The sequence below is a fragment of the Cydia strobilella genome, chromosome Z (genome assembly GCF_947568885.1).
Source record: "Cydia strobilella chromosome Z, ilCydStro3.1, whole genome shotgun sequence".
NCBI classification, from domain to species: domain Eukaryota; kingdom Metazoa; phylum Arthropoda; class Insecta; order Lepidoptera; family Tortricidae; genus Cydia; species Cydia strobilella.
In genome coordinates, this window is record NC_086068.1 from 6,150,755 (window position 1) to 6,174,537 (window position 23,783).

The window sequence follows — 23,783 nt, forward strand, 5'->3', positions numbered from 1 at the left end:
GATTTCACTGCTATTTAAACTACCGCTAACACCGAAGGTAGCTAATTGCGGATACCTTCCTTTGTTACTCTAATTACGCCCTAATTGGAGTAAAAGAAAACGATGTCCTCAATTTGCGAACTTCGGTGCAAGTTGCGGAAAGGTTCCCAACAGTTCTAAAATTTCTTTAAAAAACTTGCACGTACTCTTTCATTTTGAAAATGAAGAATTTCGATCCCCGTATTAAAATACGAGAAGATTCTGATATTTTTTCCATGTGGAAATTTCGCAATTTTGGAAACCTTCCGACGGCATATCAGTAACTAAGAGCGACACTATCGTCTTTTTGAGTTTCGTACATGTAGTAGTAGAAATGAAAAGGAACGAAAATAGTTTTCATCTGGCTAGGTATACCAGATTTATCTTTATGACTATGACCATTGTAAACGCACAATATTGTTGCATTCTTATGGCAAACAGCCAACGTATGCAGCAGAATGATATACCTACCTAGATAAATGTATGACTGTTTCAATCTGTGAAAGCAGTATAATTATAGTTTGTCAAAGGACTGTCTTATATCAAACATAGACAGAGAGAATCATAGTTCATACTATCTTTGTCTTACACTAGTACTAGCACCCAAAAGAAAAGAATGAGTATAGTTTTTTTAAAATCCTAATTAATGACAATTTGGTTTGACCAACTATAGTGTTGGTAGGAATTTGAAAAACTTGACTCGTTTTAATAAGAATGCGCTAAAAAAACGATTCTTTCAAGTCCCGAGTCCTTTATTGAGTATTTTTAAGCTCAACTCAAAAAGACTCGAGCCTATGAATATGGACTCCGTCAACAATTTTGTAGGTTTTGTCTACATACTAGTAACAGAAAAGACAATAAGCGATAAGTAGCAGAAAAACAAGACTCGACTGGTCTTTTCAACTTGTTAGAGACCAGAGCCTGTTTTAGAAGCTTGAGTCCAGTGGCGTAGCTAGGCGTGGGCGAAGTGGGCCGTCGCCCACTGCCTCGCGCCCCAAGGGGGGCCTCGCGCGAGGCCCTTTCGGGCATAGTGACGAAATAGGGCCTCGCAGCTGCGATTTAGTTCGCGCTAGATTAGTTCACGCTACGCCACTGCTCGAGTCCTTTTCAGAAAACAATTTTTTTAGCAATAAAATTCAAAATGCATCGTCTTCATGTTAAATTCATGGGTTAGATACACCATACAGTAACGCTTAATTTCTTTACTGCTACTAGTATTTAAATAAAACCAACAAAATTGTCTGAGTCTTCATATTCGGAGACTCAAGTTCTTTTAAGATGCGCTTAAAAAATAATCAATAAAGGTTTCGACTCGGGACTTTTTTAAAGCCTCGAAAGTTTTTTTAGTCTCGTAAAACTGAGTTCTTCAAATTTAGACTTAAAAGACTTCGGTGTTTTTACCAACACTAGAGTCGCTAAGGTGTCTTAGTGTAAGGCCTGAGTGGACGCTCGCTCGGCTCGGCGTGCAGCGTGGCGTCGGGCTCACAAGCGATGTGAGCAGCGTGCACAAAGGCCGCTCCTATACGTTTGCATTTGTTTAACATGCACGCCGCACGCGTCGCCCCAACGCACGCCCAACTCGAGCGTCCACTCAGGCCCTGGTCTGCAACAAACGCGACTGACGCGGGGCACGGCGTCTGGCGTGTGAGAGAGACCACTATAGTGCATTTACATAGTAAGCATTCGTACGTCGCGTACAGCGTCACGCCAGACGCGACCTACGGCGTTTGTTGCAGACCAGGGCCTTACACTTAAGCCTTGGTCTCCGGTTGACGCGTAGGCTGCGTACAAGCGTACAGTAGTACACCTTGCACCTATATGCCTCAAAGTTTATCTAGAACACAACGTTGTGAAAGGGCAACGGCGAACAAGGCCTTACTGATCTTACTTATATGTATAATGCAATGATAGTAATGCATCTTTATTTTTTTATTAAGTATTTCTCTGCACAGCGAATTTCTAATATCTCTGTGATGTTGCTCGCACGCATTTGGGCCGGTTTTTTTTTCGTTACATTTGTATAAAAATTGGCTGGTTTTAAGAGCTTCTCATCGTGGGCGGGATAAATACGAAATCATTTTTCGTTTCATGTCATTTTAATCCTTATAATTCAATTCAATGAAAATATGTTTAAATTAATGTATGTTCATTATATTTAATCTAATTAACTTGCATATAAATGTGTCATTAATTTAATATTTGTTTTGTTCTACTTGTAAATAATGTTTGAATATGACGACGTTCATTTAATACAAATAAAATCTATTCTACTTATTCTATGTAATTTTCCGTTCAGTTACTAAAATTGCGCTTCACTGATGCGTCGCCTGCGCGGCAGCCCCAACAGCATTCTGGGCGTGTTCATGGAGCGCGAAAATGGCCCCATGCTCAACCGTTGGCAGGGGCTGCATGCACTCGCCGTCTAGTTTTTAGTTTTAGTTTTTATGCGCTACTAACACTAGTAATAAGATTGTAATGTTTACTAACCATGTATGGACCTTTTAGTCTGCAATAAATGATTTTTATTTATTATTTATTTTATTATTATTAAAATACCATACTTTTTCGCAACTCTGTGGTTTTTTTTTTGGAATGGTTATTACGCTTGTACTGTACAAAATAGGGAACCATCAATCTAACCACCAAATTTTATCGAAATTTAACTACAAAATAAAGATCGTCCCATTTATGAATAAAACTAATCAATATTCTGCATGCTGTTACATATTCCCAAATTTCTCTTTACATACATTTTAATTTACGTATTGTTTAAATTAGTCCACGACAATCTATGCCTGAGAGCTACCTATATTAACGCAAGTCCACGCGAATGTTTACGCAGTGTACTACGTAGGCGAACAACACGCGAACGCGAAGCGAAGCCATACGGCGCGGGGTGAATCAATCCTTTGATACCTATAGAAGTGTCCTACGTGGGCGATCTCGTTGCGAACGCGATCGCCGTGGGCCCGCCGCGCCGCTTCGCTTCGCGTTCGCGAGTTGTTCGCTTACGTAGGACGCAGCGTTACACCATTTTATGACATATGCTACTTAAAATAAGGATTTCAGTCGCGTGTAAAACTAATAGACTTATTATGCCTCTGAGGCCCACTTGCACCTTCCCACTAACCTGGGGTTAAGCGGTTAAACCGTTAACCCAGTGTCAAATTGTACCGGTTAAACCTGGAGTTACCAGTACAATTTGACACTGGGTTAACGGTTTAACCGATTAACCCCAGGTTAGTGGGATGGTGCAAGTGGCGCTTAGGTACAGAACAGACCCTCAGATTGTGGTAGTGGCGCCCCCTACGCAGAGTTTCGCGTAATATTCCCTATTGTATAATAAAAATTAAAATAATCTGGTACAGTCAAAGAATTAAATTTCCAGCTTATTTCGTACTTTGTCACAGTGACAATCAATATAGGGAGCCTGCATAAACTGTAGGGGGCAGCACAGGAGACGTCAGATTTTTGGCGCGAGGCGTAAATGTGTAGTTTATGCTTCCAAAGTAGCCCACAAGATGGCAGCACTTGTTTTGGCGTGAAGTGTCAATGTACATGTGATGTACATGTTTATGGTTCCGATTCAGGCCACAAGATGGCAGACCCTCCAACGCGCACGGTCCCTATAAAAGTGTATCGATACATTTTATTCGTACTATTCGTCGTTGCATTACATTGACAACTACCTACAAAATGTTAACAATGTAGGTAATTAAGTACTGGTGTTTCAGAAAAGATGCGTGGCCTAGTTTTTGGTGGTAAGTCATAATGTAGCCGGCTTCCACCTGTGGTAACACTATAGGGTATTTGACTGTATTTAAAATAAATTATTTTACACCATGCATAAAATAAAGCACCAGAAGATTAAAAGAGAAACGTAGGCAGCAGTTATTTTTAGACACAATTTCTATTTTAAAACCCGTATATAAAACTATAAAGAGTAGGTAATTTGATTGTGGCGTCACATGCTAGTGTTTCATATAAATTCCATAGTAGCAAAATCGTTTTGACAGTTCGAAAAAAGAAACTGATTTGACTAATAGTCAAATACCCTATTGTACATACCTATCGTTGTCCTTGTCATTAAACACTGGAATCATGCGATAGGAATACATCGGCTTACATTTTGACAAACTTAAAGTACTTGGTATTGTCTAAACTCTAAAGTAGGCTAAATTCAGTAGGCTAAAACTTCGAGTGTGAATAGGGGATATTACTGCAATGTTCTGCCACCAGAGTGCAGCACTAGCCTTTTTAGTAAACCATAGAGTAACTTATACATACTGTACCTTTAATAGGTTTTGGACAAGTTTTCAGAGATAATAAAATATGACATTGATGCATCAAGACGAAATTTCGATTCTCTTGTTTCGCGATAGACCCTCAGATTGTGATAGTGGCGCCGCCTACGCAGTTTCGCGTAATATTCCCTATTAATCGGACTCCAAAGGTCGTCCGTTTAACCTTGACACTCGAGCCTGCAAATAACAACGTTCTATATTTCGACCATAATGTATGTAATATTAATAATGCCATCCCACATCATGGCCTCACATCACCAAAAAAGCACAGTCATAGAAAAAAAAATATTACGAAAATTACATGCTACATGCATAGTATGTAATTCGTTAGAGTATGTTAATTCCATTACGCCTTACTATACTTGTGCCGTTCTCGAGAACGTTCTCCCTTTCGTATGGGGAATGTTCTCGCTCGAAAATATTTCCCATAGTAAATTGAGTACGTTCTTGAGAACGGCACAAATTATATGCCTTACACATTACACAATAGGATTTGGGACTAAATATGATTATATAATTGTTGCTTACAATCAGCCGCACATAGCTAAATAATAATAAACTGTACTTACATAACAGTTCACAAACTGTCTTGAGTTGTATTAGAGACCTATGGCATTCTTTGTATAGAAGCTACCGCAACTGCTCCTGCTGTTTTTGATTGTTTTATACAAGTAGTAGTCAGCTGCAGAGAAAAGGTACCCCACGTCCATACCAATTTACAGAACTTTGTATGCAAGGGGGGTACCTTTTCTCTCTACGTAAATTGTGCACGCGTATATTTTTATCTTTCTGCTTTGTGTGTAATTATTGTTAAAAGAGGCAATCACAGTTTTTTTATCTACAAACTTAAGTACTTGCTATAACCATGCTAACGATATCACTAGACATATGAGTAGGTAAACCCGTCTGCAAAATTGCATGGCCACTTTATGAGGGAACTTATTCATGATGAAAATGCAATTATGCAGCTCGGTGTAGGTACTTCATATTTGAAGCATATATGAATTCACGCTGTCACCCCACATCGGCGCTCTTATGCTTGCAAACTACTGATACACCACACCACCCTACTTTACACTATTAATGTATCAGAAAAAAGTGATCGCACTCTCATGCTAAATTAGTAATTAGGACGCAAATGCGTGGTGAATTCGTCATCTTACATGCCGTGTATAGTAGATACGTTTAATCCACTGGAACGCATAGTGTCGGTCTCTTCACTTTTCTCAGTTTGTCCGCAGGATGGACCAGGACGGCAGTCTGAACATCAGCTACGACGAATGGCGGGACTACCTGCTGCTGGCTCCGGCCACCGACATCCACGCCCTGATCCACTTCTGGAGGCATTCTACTGTGAGTACCTTATTATTTGCTCTCGAAGACCTGTATTTCGTGGGTACGCACTCGCATGGTGACGTATCTCGATCGAGGTATCTTAGGCGCGCGAGGCATATCGTTAGGTAAGATCCTCGCGAGGTGGTTTATTCTGTGCCTAAGGCATGACATGACAAGGCATAGCAGACCTCCGAGTCGTTTATCATGCTTTTGTTAAAAAAAATACAGGACTGTAAATAGGCATGAAGACAGGGTTAGCTATTTCCTAGGAACCTAGGTGGTTTGATAATTTTGCCCAGTTAAAAATTCCATGGCGGCTGCATAACAGTTTTTGGCCTCAAATATAACGCACTGGAGTCTCGACGTCTCTCGTATCGATTTTCATAAAATTCATGTGCGATCTGGTTTTCTAATGTAACATATATTATACTAAACAACAATACAAGATCGTGTAGGGTGGTTCACGTTTGTATGGGAAAAATTCAAACTAGCTAGAAGAAGCGGCACCCCTTTATTTTATGTCACTTATTAATAGTTATTAATTTTATTATGTTGATAAAATATGCAGTTTTGTTACCTTATCTCAACTACAACACAAAAATTTTTTTTTTTTTGATTTTTATTTATGTATCTGTTTTAACATTATTTGAAAATGTGATTTATAAGTTTTTAAGTAAAAAAACATTTCTATTTTTTATAAATATCTTAGGTGAAATTTAAGAAATCTAACTTTTGAAAAATTATAATAAATAGAAATAAAAATGTTTTTCTACTTCTAAACTCATAAATCACATGTTCACAATAGTGTGAAAACAGATACTTAAATAAAAATCTAAGAAATATAATACTTATTTTCTTTGGATTTCATACAACCAAAGACAGATATAACTCCGTAATAGATGTTTACAGTCTAAGGAAAAAACGTGCCTCGAAAATCAAGAAAATTTGATTCTCGTTCAGAGGGCGCCACTGGTTTTGGCCCACTGTCGTATAGATGGCGTTGACTGTTTCGTTTGTTATTTAACAATTTTAACGCATATCAGTGAAAGAACATGGGTCAAAATCATAAAAAAAATTAATGCAAATAAAAAAAAAATTAATCCATATTTAAATACATTTTATCGTATTTTTATAAATCTTCATTTTTAGTTTTAAAGTGTGTCGATAGATGGCAGTGAATTTACTGTGGTTACAAAATTTACTATGACAGTACCGCTCTAGTATAAGTTACTCTATGATACAACATAAACCTTTTTAGAGTGGTTAAGCACCCTATAGTTGAGATAAAGTTACAAAACTTGGTGTCGTTTATCAGCATAATAAGTGTAACAAAATAAGGGGGTGTCCCGTCGAAAAAAAAAAAAAGGTTTTTTAAACCACCCTTAACGGCGCTATCACCCAAGTCCGCATTCCATAGTAATTTTTATCTTCCAATTTCATCCTGTTATGGCAGTTATGGGATGATTTCCGGGATATAAAGTATCTAATGTCAGCATTGTTTGCGTTACCTTATTACCTACTAAAAACAAACATCTAAAATCCCTAGAATAAACGTCTAATCATGCACTCATGCACTTGCTATATATGTGTTGTATTGATGTGTTGTCTGAATAAATGATTTCTATTCTATTCACTCGAAATAGTGAATGAAATGAAATCAGTTGAACGTTGATTAACTAAGGTTAGCCCTATATGGTGATCTGACAATGCCATGAGATCATCTGCGTTGATTCGCAGAATTCTGATTGCTCGGCAGTCGAAGGTTGTGTGACGTCACTCCTATTCACAATACTCACTATTAACGGTATTAACTATTGATGTAATGACGACAAAGTTGTAGTTTGTTTATATGTATTTTGTATTATTTTTGTATTTTACTTTTATATCCATATTATAAAAACCTAGCTTAGTTACCTAAGCATAAACCTAACCTAGTTTAGTTATTATTAATCTCTTTATTTATCTTTCATCTTAATGAAAGATAAATAAAGAGAATAATAATAACTGGGTAAAAGCGGCGCACACCTCTCGACACCCCTGAGCCGCTCACACCGGTGTTGCTCCTGGTCGTCTTCACGACGGCAGATTCAGGGGCCCATCTAGTGGGCGGCAAGTCACCGCCTGCCTCGATAACTTGTGAAAACATTGTTATGGCAAGTGTTCGGTCCTCTTTGCAATAACCCAGTGATGTTCCGTGATGGGAAAGACATAATAATAAAATGCTTTATTGTGCACACTACATAAAAAAAGATAAGTACAGAAATTGAGAAAAGATATAAATTGGTAGGTAACAAACGGCGGCCTTATCGCTTAACAGCGATCTGTTTCAGACAACCTTCAGATAGAGAAACGGCGCGAAGCGAAGCATAATGCGCAGATTTTAAATGTTTTAAATTTAATAGTTATTTACATAGCAACCCTAGAGCCGACAACATTGTGACATGGTCAAAGTGCGGCGTTATTCATCAAATAGTCCAATTGCGTTGACGGGCCGTATCAGTGTGACTGATCGCTAGTATATTGTATGATTGAATGATGGGTGTGTCTGGATACTACGTGGAGGGCTAAACGGGCCAGCAGAAACGGCCCCTAGACTTTTGTTAAAAATAACAACTTACAGGCCCAAGTCATACGCTGCGGGCCTTCCGTAGTGATAAATAATACTTGTTATCAGATGAATATCTATAATATCGTGATGATTTAGCCTAAACGGTAGGTCCGGATACGCAGGTCAAACAAGAGTCTAGATTAGACCATCTACCACGCTTACAGATGTTATCGCTATAGGTAGGTACATAATACAGAGTGGGTCAATGCCTATATTTGGAGTATATAAGAAGAACTGAAGACAAAACAACGTAGGTAGAAAAGCATTCATCGAATTTTTACTTCACTCGCTCTTAAATTATCAATTATTATTAGCGTAGCGCAAACGCATTGCTCACAAAAAGGCGTATTTAAAAAAGTATTATTGGCCTCTCAATTATTTGAAAAGTGCACTTCTATGTATTCTTAGACTGTTTTAGTTAACAATAATGCCCGTTTGTTTGACGTAGTATTATACTGCTAATCTTGCTAAATACAGTACCTACCTAAATACATCATATCCTAGAATAGGTTGTGTTACTCTAGTGTTCAAATATAGAACTAGTTGACACTTCCTTCCTAAACATATTATCTTTAACTGTTAATGAATATACAGTAATACAGGACATAATATATTTATTTAAAGTGACATAAAGACAAACGAATTATATCACGTGCTGCCTATCCACTGCCAATACCTACAACCAATAAAGCAATAAAAGCGTGGGACCTGATTTCGTTCCTGTTAAGTCTCTTAAGTATCTATTTGCTATATATATAAACGTCCGTTCAATTTAACTAGGATTACCTACCCTATAAGTTCCGAGAGATGCCTCCACTTCACCGACTAAACAATACAAGTACCCAAACGACACACCCAGCACTCCAAATCTCTTGAACCAATTGTACTGCTCTAACTAATAAACGTTCTAACAGCCTTGAGTTACAATGTAACATAGGTTCTTCTAATTCTAAGTTGCCAAAGACGCAACGAATTGCGCAGGACATCTAGACATTGAGGTCAACGGTCGGTGCTTATTTGTGCCCTGAGCCCTGTGAGCTTTGCGTAATTTTCTTTAAACTAGGCCGAATGCTGAAACTTCGTGCAAAATTTCTGTCTCTATTATTTAATTAAATATATTTACACGGCATCACAGCATATGCCAATACACTGAATAATTAAACTAGTTTCAGGTATACAAATACAGAATAAAAATAAAATAAAATACAGATGGTCATATTAAAAGCAAGTGCTGGAAAGCCTATCATCCATCATCTCACAAAAACCTCAGACACTCCTGGCACACATTCGCCCATCTCTACGCAAACAAGTTTATTTTGAAACTGTTTAAATCTTTCGAGCTTCTCTTCCTCCGGAACACGTAGTGCGTAGATCTATATTTGCTTAACCTTTCGTATCTATGTGCTGATACTGATTGGTTCAAACCTCGGTCGGTTGTGATGTATTGTATAGCGTAGAAAATATAGTTCTCGAAAAAATGCAAAAGGATGACAAAAATTTCGGTTGCAGGATGCTTAAGATATACCAAAGAGAATTAAGAAGACATAGAATGCTCACTCCATACATCGGTTTTGTTACCAAATAGACACGGGCATAGGCAGAATAATACGCTCGTTTCATATTTAAGACTGTGCCACGGTCGTTTCCACGAAATGAAAGAGGCTCAAAAATGCCTGGAGAGCATAAGAAGCCCACTGATTACCAGTCCGCCGGACGATATCGGCTTGTCAGTTGTTCGGGACTGTCAAATTTTTGTTCTAACTGACTGGCAGATATCGTCCGGCGGACTAATAGAGTAATGTGTATTGATAAGCCCCTTGAGTATTGCGTCGCAAGGATGACGCTGTCACATACCCGTCGTCGACGCAAATGACAAGTGGAGGGGCCAGACCACTCGACGCGCCTAAAATCATGACAGATTACATCTTAAGTGGAGGCGATAGGGTTCAAAATTGATCACATGTTGAGTTGACCTAATTCACCAACGGTCAAGTCTACTATAATCTCCTTTCTAGTATAGGTATCGCCAGGAGAGTCGAGGTGAACACACACTATTAGCTACACAGAGACTACTAGTCACAAAAACAGTATTGAATTAATTAATGAGTTAAACTTCAGCGCACGATATGTAGCTAAAAAGTTATGAAACTTTTTGGTCCATCTTGCATCTTTCAACTTGCTATTGGTACGAAAAAACCGGCCAAGTGCGAGTCGGACTCGCGTACCGAGGGTTCCGTACTTTTTAGTATTTGTTGTTATAGCGGCAACAGAAATACTGTCATCTACAGTCATCTGTGAAAAATTTCATCTGTCTAGCTATCACGGTGACAGACAGACGGACAGCGGAGTCTTAGTAATAGTCCCGTTTTTACCCTTTGGGTACGGAATCCTAGAAAGAACACACAGATTTCAAAATCTCGCTGTCGTTACATGATTTATTGTTGTGTGCGTGACTTGAACTCTAGCGCCATCGGCGTACCGACCTATATTAATTGACTATTATGTAATCTGTAACGACTGTTAGAGCAGGACCCTTATACTGGTTTGCCTGAATCTTGAATAACACCGTTTACCGGTCTTCGGCCATCCATCACTTTAAGCGTCCACAGTCGGGCTAAGGTCGGAGCACAAACGTGCAGTTCATAAAGGTATAGTTTAAACCGTTATTCAGTTGTTCATACTGCAATTTAAAATTACAGGACCAAGATCAGATGAGATTGCTTCAAATTACAGTTAGGATCTCCCTATATGTTTACGCGGAATCGGAAAAAGCCTATAGAAAGAACCTTTATGTCCTGCGCAATAAGAGCGAAAGAGGCGTCGGGGAATCACACGCGTCGGCCGTGCGTTATTTTCTTTGTAGGAACTTGCAATGGCAGGGTACAACAATGGAAATGTTTAATTGTTGTTGGTGTTGTTGTTTAATACATAGTTGTTTGAAGACCGGTCTGTCCTAGTGGGTAGTGACCCTGCCTAACAGTAACACACACAGTAACAGTGTGGTGGGTGCCGGTTTATTTGTGTGATGAACATTAAATTTTGTTTTCTATGTATATAAGTATGTATTCATCTGTATTAAGTAGTCTAAATAAAATAAAGTAATTATGTAGGCTAGGTTTGGGGCTAGGTTGATCTGTGTAAGATGCCCCCTAATATTTATTAATTTATTTTAATAGTGTCTGTATAGCTTCAACTTAAAGCGCTGCCCTTGAGCTCTATCATCCGACTCGTGGAGATGGTCGAAAAAGCTATGGAGTAGGCACAAGATACAATAAGCCGTAAAAAGATACCGTATTGTAGCCAAAGGTCGTTGTATTGTTTATCATCTGGTACGGAAAATTTGCATGACACGCTAGGGGTACTTAGTTTTTCTGGGTATTTTCCACTGTCCAAGCGCTATAGCCACCCTAGCTCCTTCACTAAGTCTCGAAATGTTTGCTACCTTTTCGTATCTCGGTGACCTTAAGAACGTTAGGAAGTTACATTGTGAAAACGCCTGTCGCATATAAAACTTTGCTTTTCCGCCCAGCAAGAAAAAATCACGTTAATGGTTATAAATACGAAGCTGCGAACAAATCTGTTTCACAAAAACCTCAACTAACTAAACACAACGTCGAAACTCGGATAGTCGACATTATCTCATATCATTTTCACCTCAGCAGCTCGAACAAGCCTACTTTCGTCACTCCCTGGAGTGAGGAAAGTGCGACTTTCCTTACTCCAGGGAGTGAAACAATGTAGCTTTTTAATTTAGTGAAGGCCATGAACTTCATACTTTTATTACATTTTTTTTATGGTACGGTACGGTACGGTCCGGTCCGGTCCGGTCCTTTAATATGTTCTCACTACTGAGGTGAAAAATTGTGTGCAACACGAGAGCAAAGTTATTTTACATCTCGTGTTTTTGAGTCCCTCGCTACGCTCAAGATTCTACCATAGAATCTTTCGCTTTCTTGGGACTCAAAATAAACACTCGCAAGAAAAACCTACTTTCCTCTCTTGTTGCACAAATAACTATTTTAAGGTTATAAATACGAAACTGTTAACAAATTTGCTTCACAAATTCCCTAACTATCAATGATTTATTATAACTCAAGATATGTTATGTATCTTATCTTTATCTGTTTTAGGCGTTCCAAAATTGAAACGCTTACCTTGTGACAGGGGTGCGAAACTCCTCGCTTCGGGCAAACTCGCCTCCGTTCGGCTCAGCATTGCTCCGAGCAATTATTAGGGTTGGCACATTTTGACGTCTCTTTGCGTGTACGACCACAGATAAGATAATGACTTGAATTTTGTCAACCCTAAATAGCCGAAAGGGATAGTGCCATATATTAGAGGGACAGCATGATTCGACCCTGAACCGCTGTCAAACTTTGGATTTGTAGGAAGTTTCCTTTCTGTAGGGTAGTACTATTATTTATTCTGTGCTTGTGACAAATTTTACAAGTTACCTGTATGTAGTCGCAGCTGGGCAAGCGAAAAATGTGCACGTGCTAACGAGCTCCCCGAAAAAACCGAGAAAGAGACAAGCTCATGTTTAACAACGAGCATGACAAAGATAAATGGTATGCGAAAATTAATCAAAAATAACAGATTTCTTCATAGGTACAAAAATAAATATGGAAGTATTTTTTGTGCTCCTTATGTATGAGTATAACCTATCTATAGTTATATAATATCATTGTTAACTATTTGAACCTGATCTGAACACATAACGTCGAAACTATCTGATACATATTGCCCTTGACATTTCCCATGAAGCCATACCGTGATTTTGCCACCAGCAAATACGAAAAAAGCTAATTTAAACCTTGCCGTAATGTAATACGGTTATATTTGGCGTGTACCAGTAGATATGAAGTGAATGCAGTTGCTGGGCGAAACATCTGTTTCAAACAATAGAACGATCGTCATATGGCTTCGATACCGTGTCTCATGACGATATCGCCGCTATACTTACTCAACCTCGTATCTGCAACACTCATTTGATGACAAAAACACCCGTATTCCGAATGAAAGAAAAGCGACATTTCCATCAAATGATTGTTGCAGATATGAGGTTGAGTAAGTATAGCGACGATATGAGGCTTTTGTTCACTGTACAATCGACCAATTAATTACGTGTGCCACAGTTAGTGTCAACATCAACACTCAGTTAAAATTGATCCGATATCGAATAACGCAAATTTAGGTAGTGACTGTATAAAAACATTATTTTTCATAATAAAGTTATTAGAAGCAAAGAATAATAATTTGTTGATAATACGCGATAAAAGATAGTAAAACAATTGAAGGGTACACGGAAAGAACATGTCTAGTCACTTAACTAACATTTTGGGTAATCGCGGTTTTAAAATTTGGAACCATGTCAGAATGTATGGTAATTCCGTGACCAGCTCTTTTTTAACCAAAAAAAAAGTTGTGTTACATATATTATACAGTGGTAGCAAAATATATAACCAATAGTTCATTAAGAGTTCTACATTTTGAAATGAAAATCTCATTTTCCGAAAAAAAGTGACTAGACATGTTCTTTGCGTGTACCCTTCAAATAGCACATAACAAGTACATATTTTTTTAACGAGCCTATATAGTGTCCCACTGCTGGGCAAAGGCCTCCCCTTTCCAATCTTCCCGATTATAGTTAACGCTATCTCTACTGAGCTCGTTCACTTACCTGTACTAACAATGGCATTCTGTTAAACAAAAGCCATTATTTCTTTTGTGTGAGCGCGTGGCCTTTGTGCCTGAGGCTCACACACAATGGCCACGCGCTCACACAAAAGAAATAATGGCTTTTGTTTAACACTATAACTGCAGCATCCGTTCAGTTTCTGAGAAACGCGTCCAGGTCGTCCCGCCATCTCCTCTTAGGCCGACAATGGCGGCGTTTACATTGTAACAATGTAAAAATAAACAAGGTACAAAGGTTAACGGTTATCTATTCTACAAAACTTACACGAACGTGCATGAAAAGTTGTTATGAAAAAAAATTGTTATGTTATTACTACCATCATAGAGTAACTGATACTAGAGCGTTACTGTCATAGAAAATTTTGTAACCACAGTAAATTCACTGCCATCTGTCGACACACTTTAAAACTAAAAATGAAGATTTATAAAAATACGATAGAATGTATTTAAATATAGATAAATGATTTTGTTTTTTTTGCATTAATTATTTTTATGATTTTGACCCATGTTCTTTCACTGATATGCGTTAAAATTGTTAAATAACAAACGAAACCGTCAACGCCATCTATACGACTGTAGGCTAAAACTAGTAGCGCCCTCTGAACGAGAATCAAATTTTCTTGATTTTCGAGGCACGTTTTTTCCTTAGACTGTATCCATCTATTACGGAGTTATATCTATCTTTGCTACCATATAGTATGTTTCACATTATATTGTTCCTCTAAACTTGTACGTGTAATACTGACATACTTTATTCATAATAATTGTAAATGTAAGCTACAAATTTATTGCATGTTTTTATTCATGAGCACATATGTTGTATTTAGGGTTAAAGTCTAGTTCAAAACGCTGCATCTCCAATATTAATGTACCTATTAATGTAACCTGTTTTGTGAGCCTAAATAAATAAATAAAATACACTACAACGACGGAATTCATACCTATACGAGAATCATATTATATTATGTGAAGAAGGACCTTTGATCCCTAAAAGCTTATGCAAGTTTTATATGATTTGCATCATCTAATTGCATCAGAAACAATGTCAAATGCTAACCTCTCTATGGTCGTAAACTGCGTGTAGGACTTATAGAACATTTTTGGACGTAGAAAGCAGAAGCTAGGTTGTGACGGTCAAACGGGTAGTACAAAACGATTAATGGAATTAGTTTACCCAATATCCTGGTAGATGGCGCTGATACTACCGGTGAATATCGCGCGAACGTTTGTTCATCTTAGAATCCTTAAGACTAACTTTTTTCCGTATTTAAAAGAAATAGGGCTGGGTATTGTCCGGCCGACTAAAAAACCATGTCAAAAAGTATTATGAGAGGATTAATGTGAAGATAGTTCAGCTAGATTACCTAAACTCGGTGTTTTTTCCTACTCCGCCTTCAAGTGCATATTGTACACGGCGGGGCTTCCTTAGGAATCCTTAAAACTTGTGCACAGACTGTACGTATGTACCTATAAGTACTCGTGTCGGAATGGAACGTTTTAGGATGCTAACAATTGGATTGTAACGGCCGGTACAGACGGACTGCATTCCGACTGCAACTTGTATGGGAACTGCACGCCGACGTTGCAGTTGACTTGCAGTCGCCGTGCAGTTGCCGTGCAGTTCCCGTACAAATTGCAGTCGGGTTGCAGTCCATGTGTGTCGGCCCTAAGATGCCTGATAAAACTTCTGAACAGCTGAACCCGTACCTACATGTTTACATACAGCAAAGATAGATATAACTCCGTTATAGATGGATACAGTCTAAGGAAAAAACGTGCCACGAAAATCAAGAAAATTTGATTCTCGATCAGATGGCGCCACTAGCTTTGGCCTACTGTCGTATAGATGGCGTTGACGGTTTCGTTTGTTATTTAGCAATTTTAACGCATATCAGTGAAAGAACATGGGTCAAAATCATAAATTAATGCAAATATTGCAAATAAAAAAAAACATTTATCCATAAATAAATACATTTTTTGATATTTTTATTTTTAGTTGTAATCGTGTGTCGATAGATGGCAGTGAATTTACTGTGGTTACAAAACAGTAAATCCAGTTTACAAGTACGATAACTCGCATGTTATTAAAAGCGCATCTTATACAGCATTTATAAAATCGAGTACGGGTTAGAGCTCTGGCCTAGCGGTAAGAGCGTGCAACTTTCAATGACTTTTTCGGAACTTATAGATTATAATGATATCATTTGATATTTACCAATCGCTTTTCGGTGAAGAAAAACATCGGGAGGAAACCGGACTAATCCCAATAAGGCCTAGTTTCCCCTCTGGGTTGGAAGGTCAGATGGCAGTCGCTTTCGTAAAAAACTAGTGCTTACGTCAATTCTTGGGATTAGTTGTCAAGCGGACCCCAGGCTCCCATGAGCCGTAGCGTAGCAAAATACCGGGATAAAGCTTTAACCGGGTTAGAGCTCTGAGTACGCGTAGTTGTTATATACTTGAGGGTCATGTAAGACTGGACGTATGTCTTGTGTGTACTGTAGTTTAAGTGCGGTATCGCGCAGGGTCAATATCTAGGCCGTCGTAGCGGTCAAGGCAATGAGCGAATCATTTGTTATGATAAATAAAACTGCCGAAAATGAAGTTTAAAGATTGCTGCTTAGTTACTAGTTTTCTTTATCGACTGACATCTTATCAGAATACAGCATATACTTTTTGGTTTACGAGTATAACCAACGAATAAACGATTCATAGCTGAGCTGGGCTACCTACAAGAGGATTTGGGTTATAATTTCTACGCACGCCCAATTATTAGGAACTTGTTAAGGCAAACGACACATCTAAGAATATTTTCGCGCATGTACGCAAGTTTTGTCACAAAGTTTTCATCAAATGAAGACCTCCCGTCTCGTTTAGTGCGACAGTTATAGCTGAACTAAAGTTCATCTGACGTTTTTCACTAAAACTTCACCTGACTTTCACTAACTATCGACTATAACTTCTACACTAGTTAGTGAAAGTCAGGTAAAGTTTTAGTGAAAAACGTCATCTGTGGCGAAAGTTATATCCTCAGGTGCTACATACATTAACGACCATATCATAGAAAATGTTTTTACGCAATTTGATGTATATTAACCACAGCTATGCCCTTTCGTTTAATTTCATTCAATTCTTTGATTATTATAAGAGTTAGAGCTTTTAATAATTTGTATGGAATTCGTTTTTCGCTTCAAACTCTTTTCCATAATGTTCATCCATCCATGGAGGAAAATGAGAAGCGGCTGTCAACTATCCTCTTAAGCCACGCACGTGCTTGTACATTTTCCTATGCAGTATCGTTCGGCTACTTCGGCTTAACAGCGGATTGAACTTATGAACGCCTTTAGAAACCCCACATGGTGACCTCGGCGGACATCTATAGGTACTAAATAAACTCCAAGGGAAATGAAACCTTAAACGTATTGGTGTAAAGACGAGCCTTTCTCCCTTTAACTTTTAACAGTGCGCACCCTTCACCTTGAATTTGCGTGACTGACTGTACTTTCACGACCCGAACTAAAGCCAGGTTCACATTTGTCTGTCGTGTCGTGTTGTGTTGCATACTTTTAATATGGTAATCGGGCTTAAGGTACACATTCGTTTTGGATCTTTTACATTTGGGAGTAAGGTTCAAAATTGGGTACTACGAGACAGAATGCAGTTAGTATGAGGCTTTTAACCTCGTATTTGATATGATCTATAGGTTTAGGAGTCAAGTTAGATTCGGACTAAGCTAACTCTGCACAAACTTTGCATTGGACAGTGTTTGGTAATTATTCGCGACCGGCCAGACGTAAATAAGAGAATAACACCACAGAATATTCCACTATAAACAACGTGACGTGGCACTTCCCCGTCGGTCTAGCACGGCCTCAGCCTCAATTGGCGAGGGAGCGAGCGTACGGCCATTTTCTAGATTTGTATACGTTAAAGCAAATGAAATACATGAAAAGACAGGTGATTAAAGAGATTAGGCTAGCCAACTGAAAATCGTTTTAAAAAACCGGCCAAGTGCGAGTCGGACTCGCGCACGAAAAGTTCCGTACCATTACGGAAAAAAAACAGCAAAAAAATCACGTTTGTTGTATGAGAGCCCCATTTAAATATTTATATTATTCTGTTTTTAGTATTTGTTGTTATAGCGGCAACAGAAATACATCATCTGTGAAAATTTCAACTGTCTAGCCATCACGGTTCATGAGATACAGCCTGGTGACAGACGGACAGCGGAGTCTTAGTAATAGGGTCCCGTTTTTACCCTTTGGGTACGGAACCCTAAAAAACTAAATACTTCAGTAATTGTACGGAAATGATCTCGTCACTTTTCGTTGCGTTTATCATTTACTTATCAAGATGCAATTATGGTTTAATTAATAATTTAACTCCTCCTAGTCTAGTCGATACTGTAGTAAACTGTCCACGAAACAGGAGATCCCGGGTGTTTGTTTGTTTAGTGTGTTTATTACAAATATTTGTTTTTGAGAAACTCCTAGATGGTACCCACAAGTCAAGCCTTAACGATACCTAGACACGACAGCAAATTTTACAGTCGAATTTTAAAATATTGTAACTTTATTATTTTGAAGCCTACTTTTTCCCTTTTTAGCTGATATACGCCTGTAAAACACATGATCCAATACTTTCTGTGTCACCTTACGCCTTCACAAACACAGTATTGAAATAGTTAATGAGTGAAACTTCAGCGCACGATATGTAGCTAAAATGATGAAACTTTTTGGTCCATCTTGCATCTTTCAACTTGCTATCGGTACGAAAAAACCGGCCAAGTGCGAGTCGGACTCGCTCACTTACGGTTCCGTACTTTTTAGTATATTTGTTATAGCGGCAACAGAAATACATCATTTTTGAAAATTTCAACTGTCTATCACGGTTGATGAGATACATACTGGTGACAGACAGACGGACAGAGGAGTCTTAGTTATAGGGTCCCATTTTTACCCTTTGTACGGAAAAGCGGTTAAACCTGGAGTTACCATAGTTACCAGTACAATTTGACACTGGGTTAACGGTTTAACCGGTTAACCCCGGGTTAGTGGGATGGTACAAGTGGCGCTTATAGAGATAAAAGAAAGTTCCAAATTCAAAAGTCCAAAAATTGGAGTCCTCGGTCTGATTTTAGTTGTTTTGATTGGATTGGTTATGGTTGTTGGCATGTAGGTCACACGTCACACACATTTTAGACGTTCTATAAATTGTTAATAACTATTCAAATACACACAAATAAGATTATTAAGATCATGCTATGCCAATTATTTTATCATTATTGCCTATTATATAAACTAGAAATCAAGGTTCATAGTTCAATCACGTTTCATAGTTCAATAGGCACTTATATTATAATTAATCTTTGTTAATGAACAATCTTGAGGCTTTCTCAAACCTAGGTTAATTGTACTTTACTCAGAAAAAAGTATTTATTAGATGGTATGATATTATATAGTGACAACCATATTACCCAACTCGGGAACAAATTAAATTATTTAATGAAATATTGCCGTGGCCGGGTGGTCTAGTGGTCAGGACGTTAGCCGCGTAAGCTGAAGACGCGGGTTCGATTCCCGCCTCGGCCACCGGTGGACTTGGCCACTCCTTGGACCGCATTAGGTAAATGTGAAATGTCATTTTACAATAGGTACCTATAGGTACATTTATGAGGAAATTTAATGGAGTTCATTAGTCATTGTGTTTACTCTCATTTGTTTAGGAAGATTATCATATATTGTTGTTAATTAGTTGTTATTTAATACTTATCTAATTCCTCGGACTGGGGTTTACCCTAGGTATGATATTTTGGGAATCCCAGGCATCATTATAATTTATAAATAAGGTTGATATTAGTAACTCTTAACTCGTACCTAAAACTTGTAAATATTTATATGCAATTTACCTAACGTGGCAATAGTTTTCTTGCTAAATCTTGAGTAATCTCCTGTTTAATAGGTACGTTTTATAACCTGAAAGTAACATAGGTAATATGCGTTAACTACAAGAAAAAACATTATTTCCTAAAACTTACCACCCTCTTTTAAATTTTGTCTCTTTCTAATGACATCCTCATATGCTATTCGGGCATTCATATTACAGAAAAAAATGTGTTTGAGCTATATGCGACGCCAATACCGGTATTTCTTGTTAACCGCTCTTCATAAAACAACAGTCGCCATCAGATATATCGGAGCGGCTAAGGCGCTCGCAAATATTTGAACACGCCTCTATTGTCAAGGCGTTAAGTGCGTGTTCAGATACCTATTTCTGAGCACCTCGGCCACTCCGATATATCTGATGGCGACTGTACATATATGAAATATGCCTGTTTGTCAAAACTACTTAAAACCCATATAGATAAGTACAAAATAATGCCAGCTGATCCTAGATCTACGTCCAAGAATAATGGTTTTAATACTTTTAATCTAAGTTATCCGACCCGTAACACAGCTTCCTTCGAGAAAAGTGTACTGTACATGTCGATAAAGATTTTTAATCGCTCACCGGACGACTTAAATACCCTTGACTTCCCTAAATTTAAAAATAAGCTGTATAAATGGTGCCTAAATAAAATGTATTATAATGTTAATAAACACTTTATAAATGTAGTTAGTACTTGATATTAATGTATGTTCCACCATTAACATTTCAATTATTTTTTTCCTGTTTGTAATACATACTTTTTTTTTCTATAGCATGAAATTTACACATATTTATTTTAAATCTTTTTTCCACATTCTCCTATGTATATATTTAATAATTTTAATTTTGACATAAACATTATATTCAATGACATGCATTAGAAACAGTAACTTTGTACCGGTCCTGTTTCCATTAGTGCAAAGTACCTAATGGTCAGTGCTATCCAGTCAAAGCCTAAGTACCTCGTCAAATGGCCCGTGACCAAACAATTATCGTTACGTAACACCTAATTATCATCGGCTCGTGTTTCGTGCTCTTTGTTCATTATGATCGCCTGGTACTTTTGATAGCTTGATCTTGAAACTAGTTTGTTACATTTAGGTACATACAATTGGCATGATGACAGCAACAAAGAATCATGGAAGTAATGGCTTCAAAGAATAGTTATTTCTTATACAAGGGTGCTAAGTTGTATTTTACCCGCGAGTGTGGAATTGAAACACGAGCAATCATCACTGGGATCACTCATTTTTTTACGAGAATACGATATTATAACAGAAAACTGGAAGTTGTGTATTTTAACGTGTCGGAGTCGGTGAGAAAATTTTTGTTGACAATGTTGACATTTCTGACGTTGCGTTTTGAAATTGCATCGACTCAACTTGTGCGTTCAGAATTACATTCAACATCATTAAAAAAACAGATGTTTCTTATGGAATTTAAGGTTTATGACTCAAAATCATTAAATAAAGCTAAATGTGGTATTTTTTATTAAATCCTCAAACCACTTATTTAATGATAATTAATATCGAACGAACCATTATTATGAGCGTTTTACGTTTTGTTATCTGTCAAAAGCTACACACTCCGTCCAAGGTCAAATTACTTTCCCCACTAGTGGATAAAATGCGTTATTCCCCGCTTGTTTTAAAGGATAAAAGACGGCTTTCCGAGCTAGTGTGGGGAAAACATATATGTTAATATGATTCTAACGGCAGATCTACCACCAACTAAACCGTGACGTCACAAACGGACGCGAGGCTTAAAGTAGCTATAATAAAATGCAATTATTTATGTTGAGACTTTTGAGTATAGCTGAAATATTGTGTTTTTCGAAACCAATATAAGTGTATCGACAATCGAAAAGGGATTTCAGAATTTGTCACGGGACAAATTAAGACTAGGTTGCACCAAACCATTGTATTCCGTGCGCCAAACCTTCTGTAATCGTAAGCGAAGTTACTTGTAATTCGTATGAACAGATCGACAGTTTTTTTTTTGCATAAAAATAAAGGTTAAGTTATGTTTAACGTTAAAATTCGTCAATAAGCTGTTTACAATTTGTTATCGAATCAAGTCATTATTCTTTATGAAATTTCAAATCGTTTTTACTATAGGTGTGTACATTTAAGTGATTTAAGAGAGACGTATCTTTTGACCGCACTAAATATTATGGTATGAATTTCCACTGGTTTAATCAGCAAAATGCATAAAAAGTTGCGTGTATTTTTCGCTGATCTACTTTCCGTTTTTTCGCCTTGCTTGAAAAATAAAATTAATTTGTTTGTTTTCATTTTTTACTTTTATTTTTGTAATTGCTAAGGACTCTTAAGTTTTATTTTTGCTAAATGTAACAGCACATATGATAGGTATGTAAATATGACCCGATCGGTCATACAAATGACTTGTACCTACCTACTAAAAAATGATATCGCGAAAAAAACAAAAACAGTGAATCGCGTAAACTTATCTGGTATGTAAAGTGGTATCGCATCTAAAGTCATTGAGGGCGTGTTATGTGAACGATTGCATCACACTCTTCACATTGTATATTTTCTTATGGGTTCACTTGTTATAGCGCTTTCTAAGAAGCCTTGCCCCCATCTAATTAAAGAAAGTAACTCATCAAAATCCTCCGCCAAAAAGCCACCCCCACATTTAAATAAAAACGAATACATATCATGAATGTTTATGCTTCGCCCCACACTAGCTTCTCCCAAGCGTCGGCGTCTAGTCAACTCTATGGCTGTTGCTCGACGCAACGTTGGTGCAACTGCGCAGCGACGCCATTTTCCATAGCGCTGACGCCGCTGACTAGAGTGACTAGACGCCGACCACACCACAGATTAATAAATAGTTACTACGTACCACACGCCGACGCTCAAAAGACGCTATAAATGTGGGGTGGCCCAAAGTTTCATGCTAACCCAGTATGTCGTTTTAAATATAAAACTAATAAGAAATAGCTTTACAATTACCTTATTAGAGAGTAAATACTCTTAGCCCAGAGCTAGTCGCTTTCTAGCCACCGGTCTGACATGTGCCTCAGCCGTCTCTTTATGTCTAATAAATAACTAATTGGCTAAATCACATTCTAGAATTTCGATGTATGCACTGAACTACTAATAACTGCTCAGGTCTAGATTTTATAAAAGCGCTCGAAGGATGGACGGATGAGCTCAGCATGCATGACTTAACTACAAACGATGTTCATACAAATTAAGGAAATTTCGACTTTAAGTCCAGGCCATAGTGCTTTTAACGGCAGCTTTTACTTCCGCGCTACGGCACATTATGAATGGCATTAATGAGATCTGAATCGGATTCGTTTATTTTGTCTTTGAAAGGTCCTAAAAGTATGGAGACATTATTACTCATCTTCCTCGCGTTGTCCCGGCATTTTGCCTAGTGTCCGACCGAAGTTTAAAAATCTTGTTTCAGCCGATGGTTCGGTTTCGGCCAAAAAACTGCCATAAAACTGTAGGTATTTTCGGTAATGTCCGACCGAAGAACTTGTTTCGGTTTCGGCAGATTTCGGCATAAAAATCATGTTTCGATGAGACTACGTTTTATTGTTAGCCATCCGTGACCTACTGAGGCGACACTGTGACGTCACAAGTCATAATGACGCCGTTCACGGAAACTTTAGAAAATTGGCAAATGCCGCCGGCAACAAAACAGCTGTCCGGCGGGCCATGATTAACAAGAAGCGATTAGCGATTATGTAGTTAGCATAATTCTTCGTGGGGAGTGTTTTCTCTCCTATGTTCTCGCCAGCAAAATTCAAATTAAAAAAATTAAAATTTCAACCATATGCATTGAGATCAGAATAGGTAACGTTTAAGTTTAACGCGCAATTTTTGAACCATGGCAGAAGTGTTTCAGTGACATAACGT

At 37.9% G+C, this 23,783-nt stretch overlaps 1 protein-coding gene and 1 non-coding gene across 2 annotated transcripts in view; both read left to right on the forward strand.

Annotated features, from left to right (window-relative positions):
- LOC134754322 (calcium-binding mitochondrial carrier protein SCaMC-2) overlaps positions 1-23,783 on the forward strand; it is a 57,238-nt gene that overhangs the window by 10,877 nt on the left and 22,578 nt on the right. The window contains exon 4 of the mRNA XM_063690585.1: positions 5,564-5,675. Coding sequence (XP_063546655.1) covers positions 5,564-5,675 — 112 coding nt within the window. The remainder of the gene's footprint in view (positions 1-5,563; positions 5,676-23,783) is intronic.
- Trnat-cgu (transfer RNA threonine (anticodon CGU)) lies at positions 19,479-19,550 on the forward strand. Its single transcript has one exon. It is a non-coding gene; the product is annotated as a tRNA-Thr (tRNA).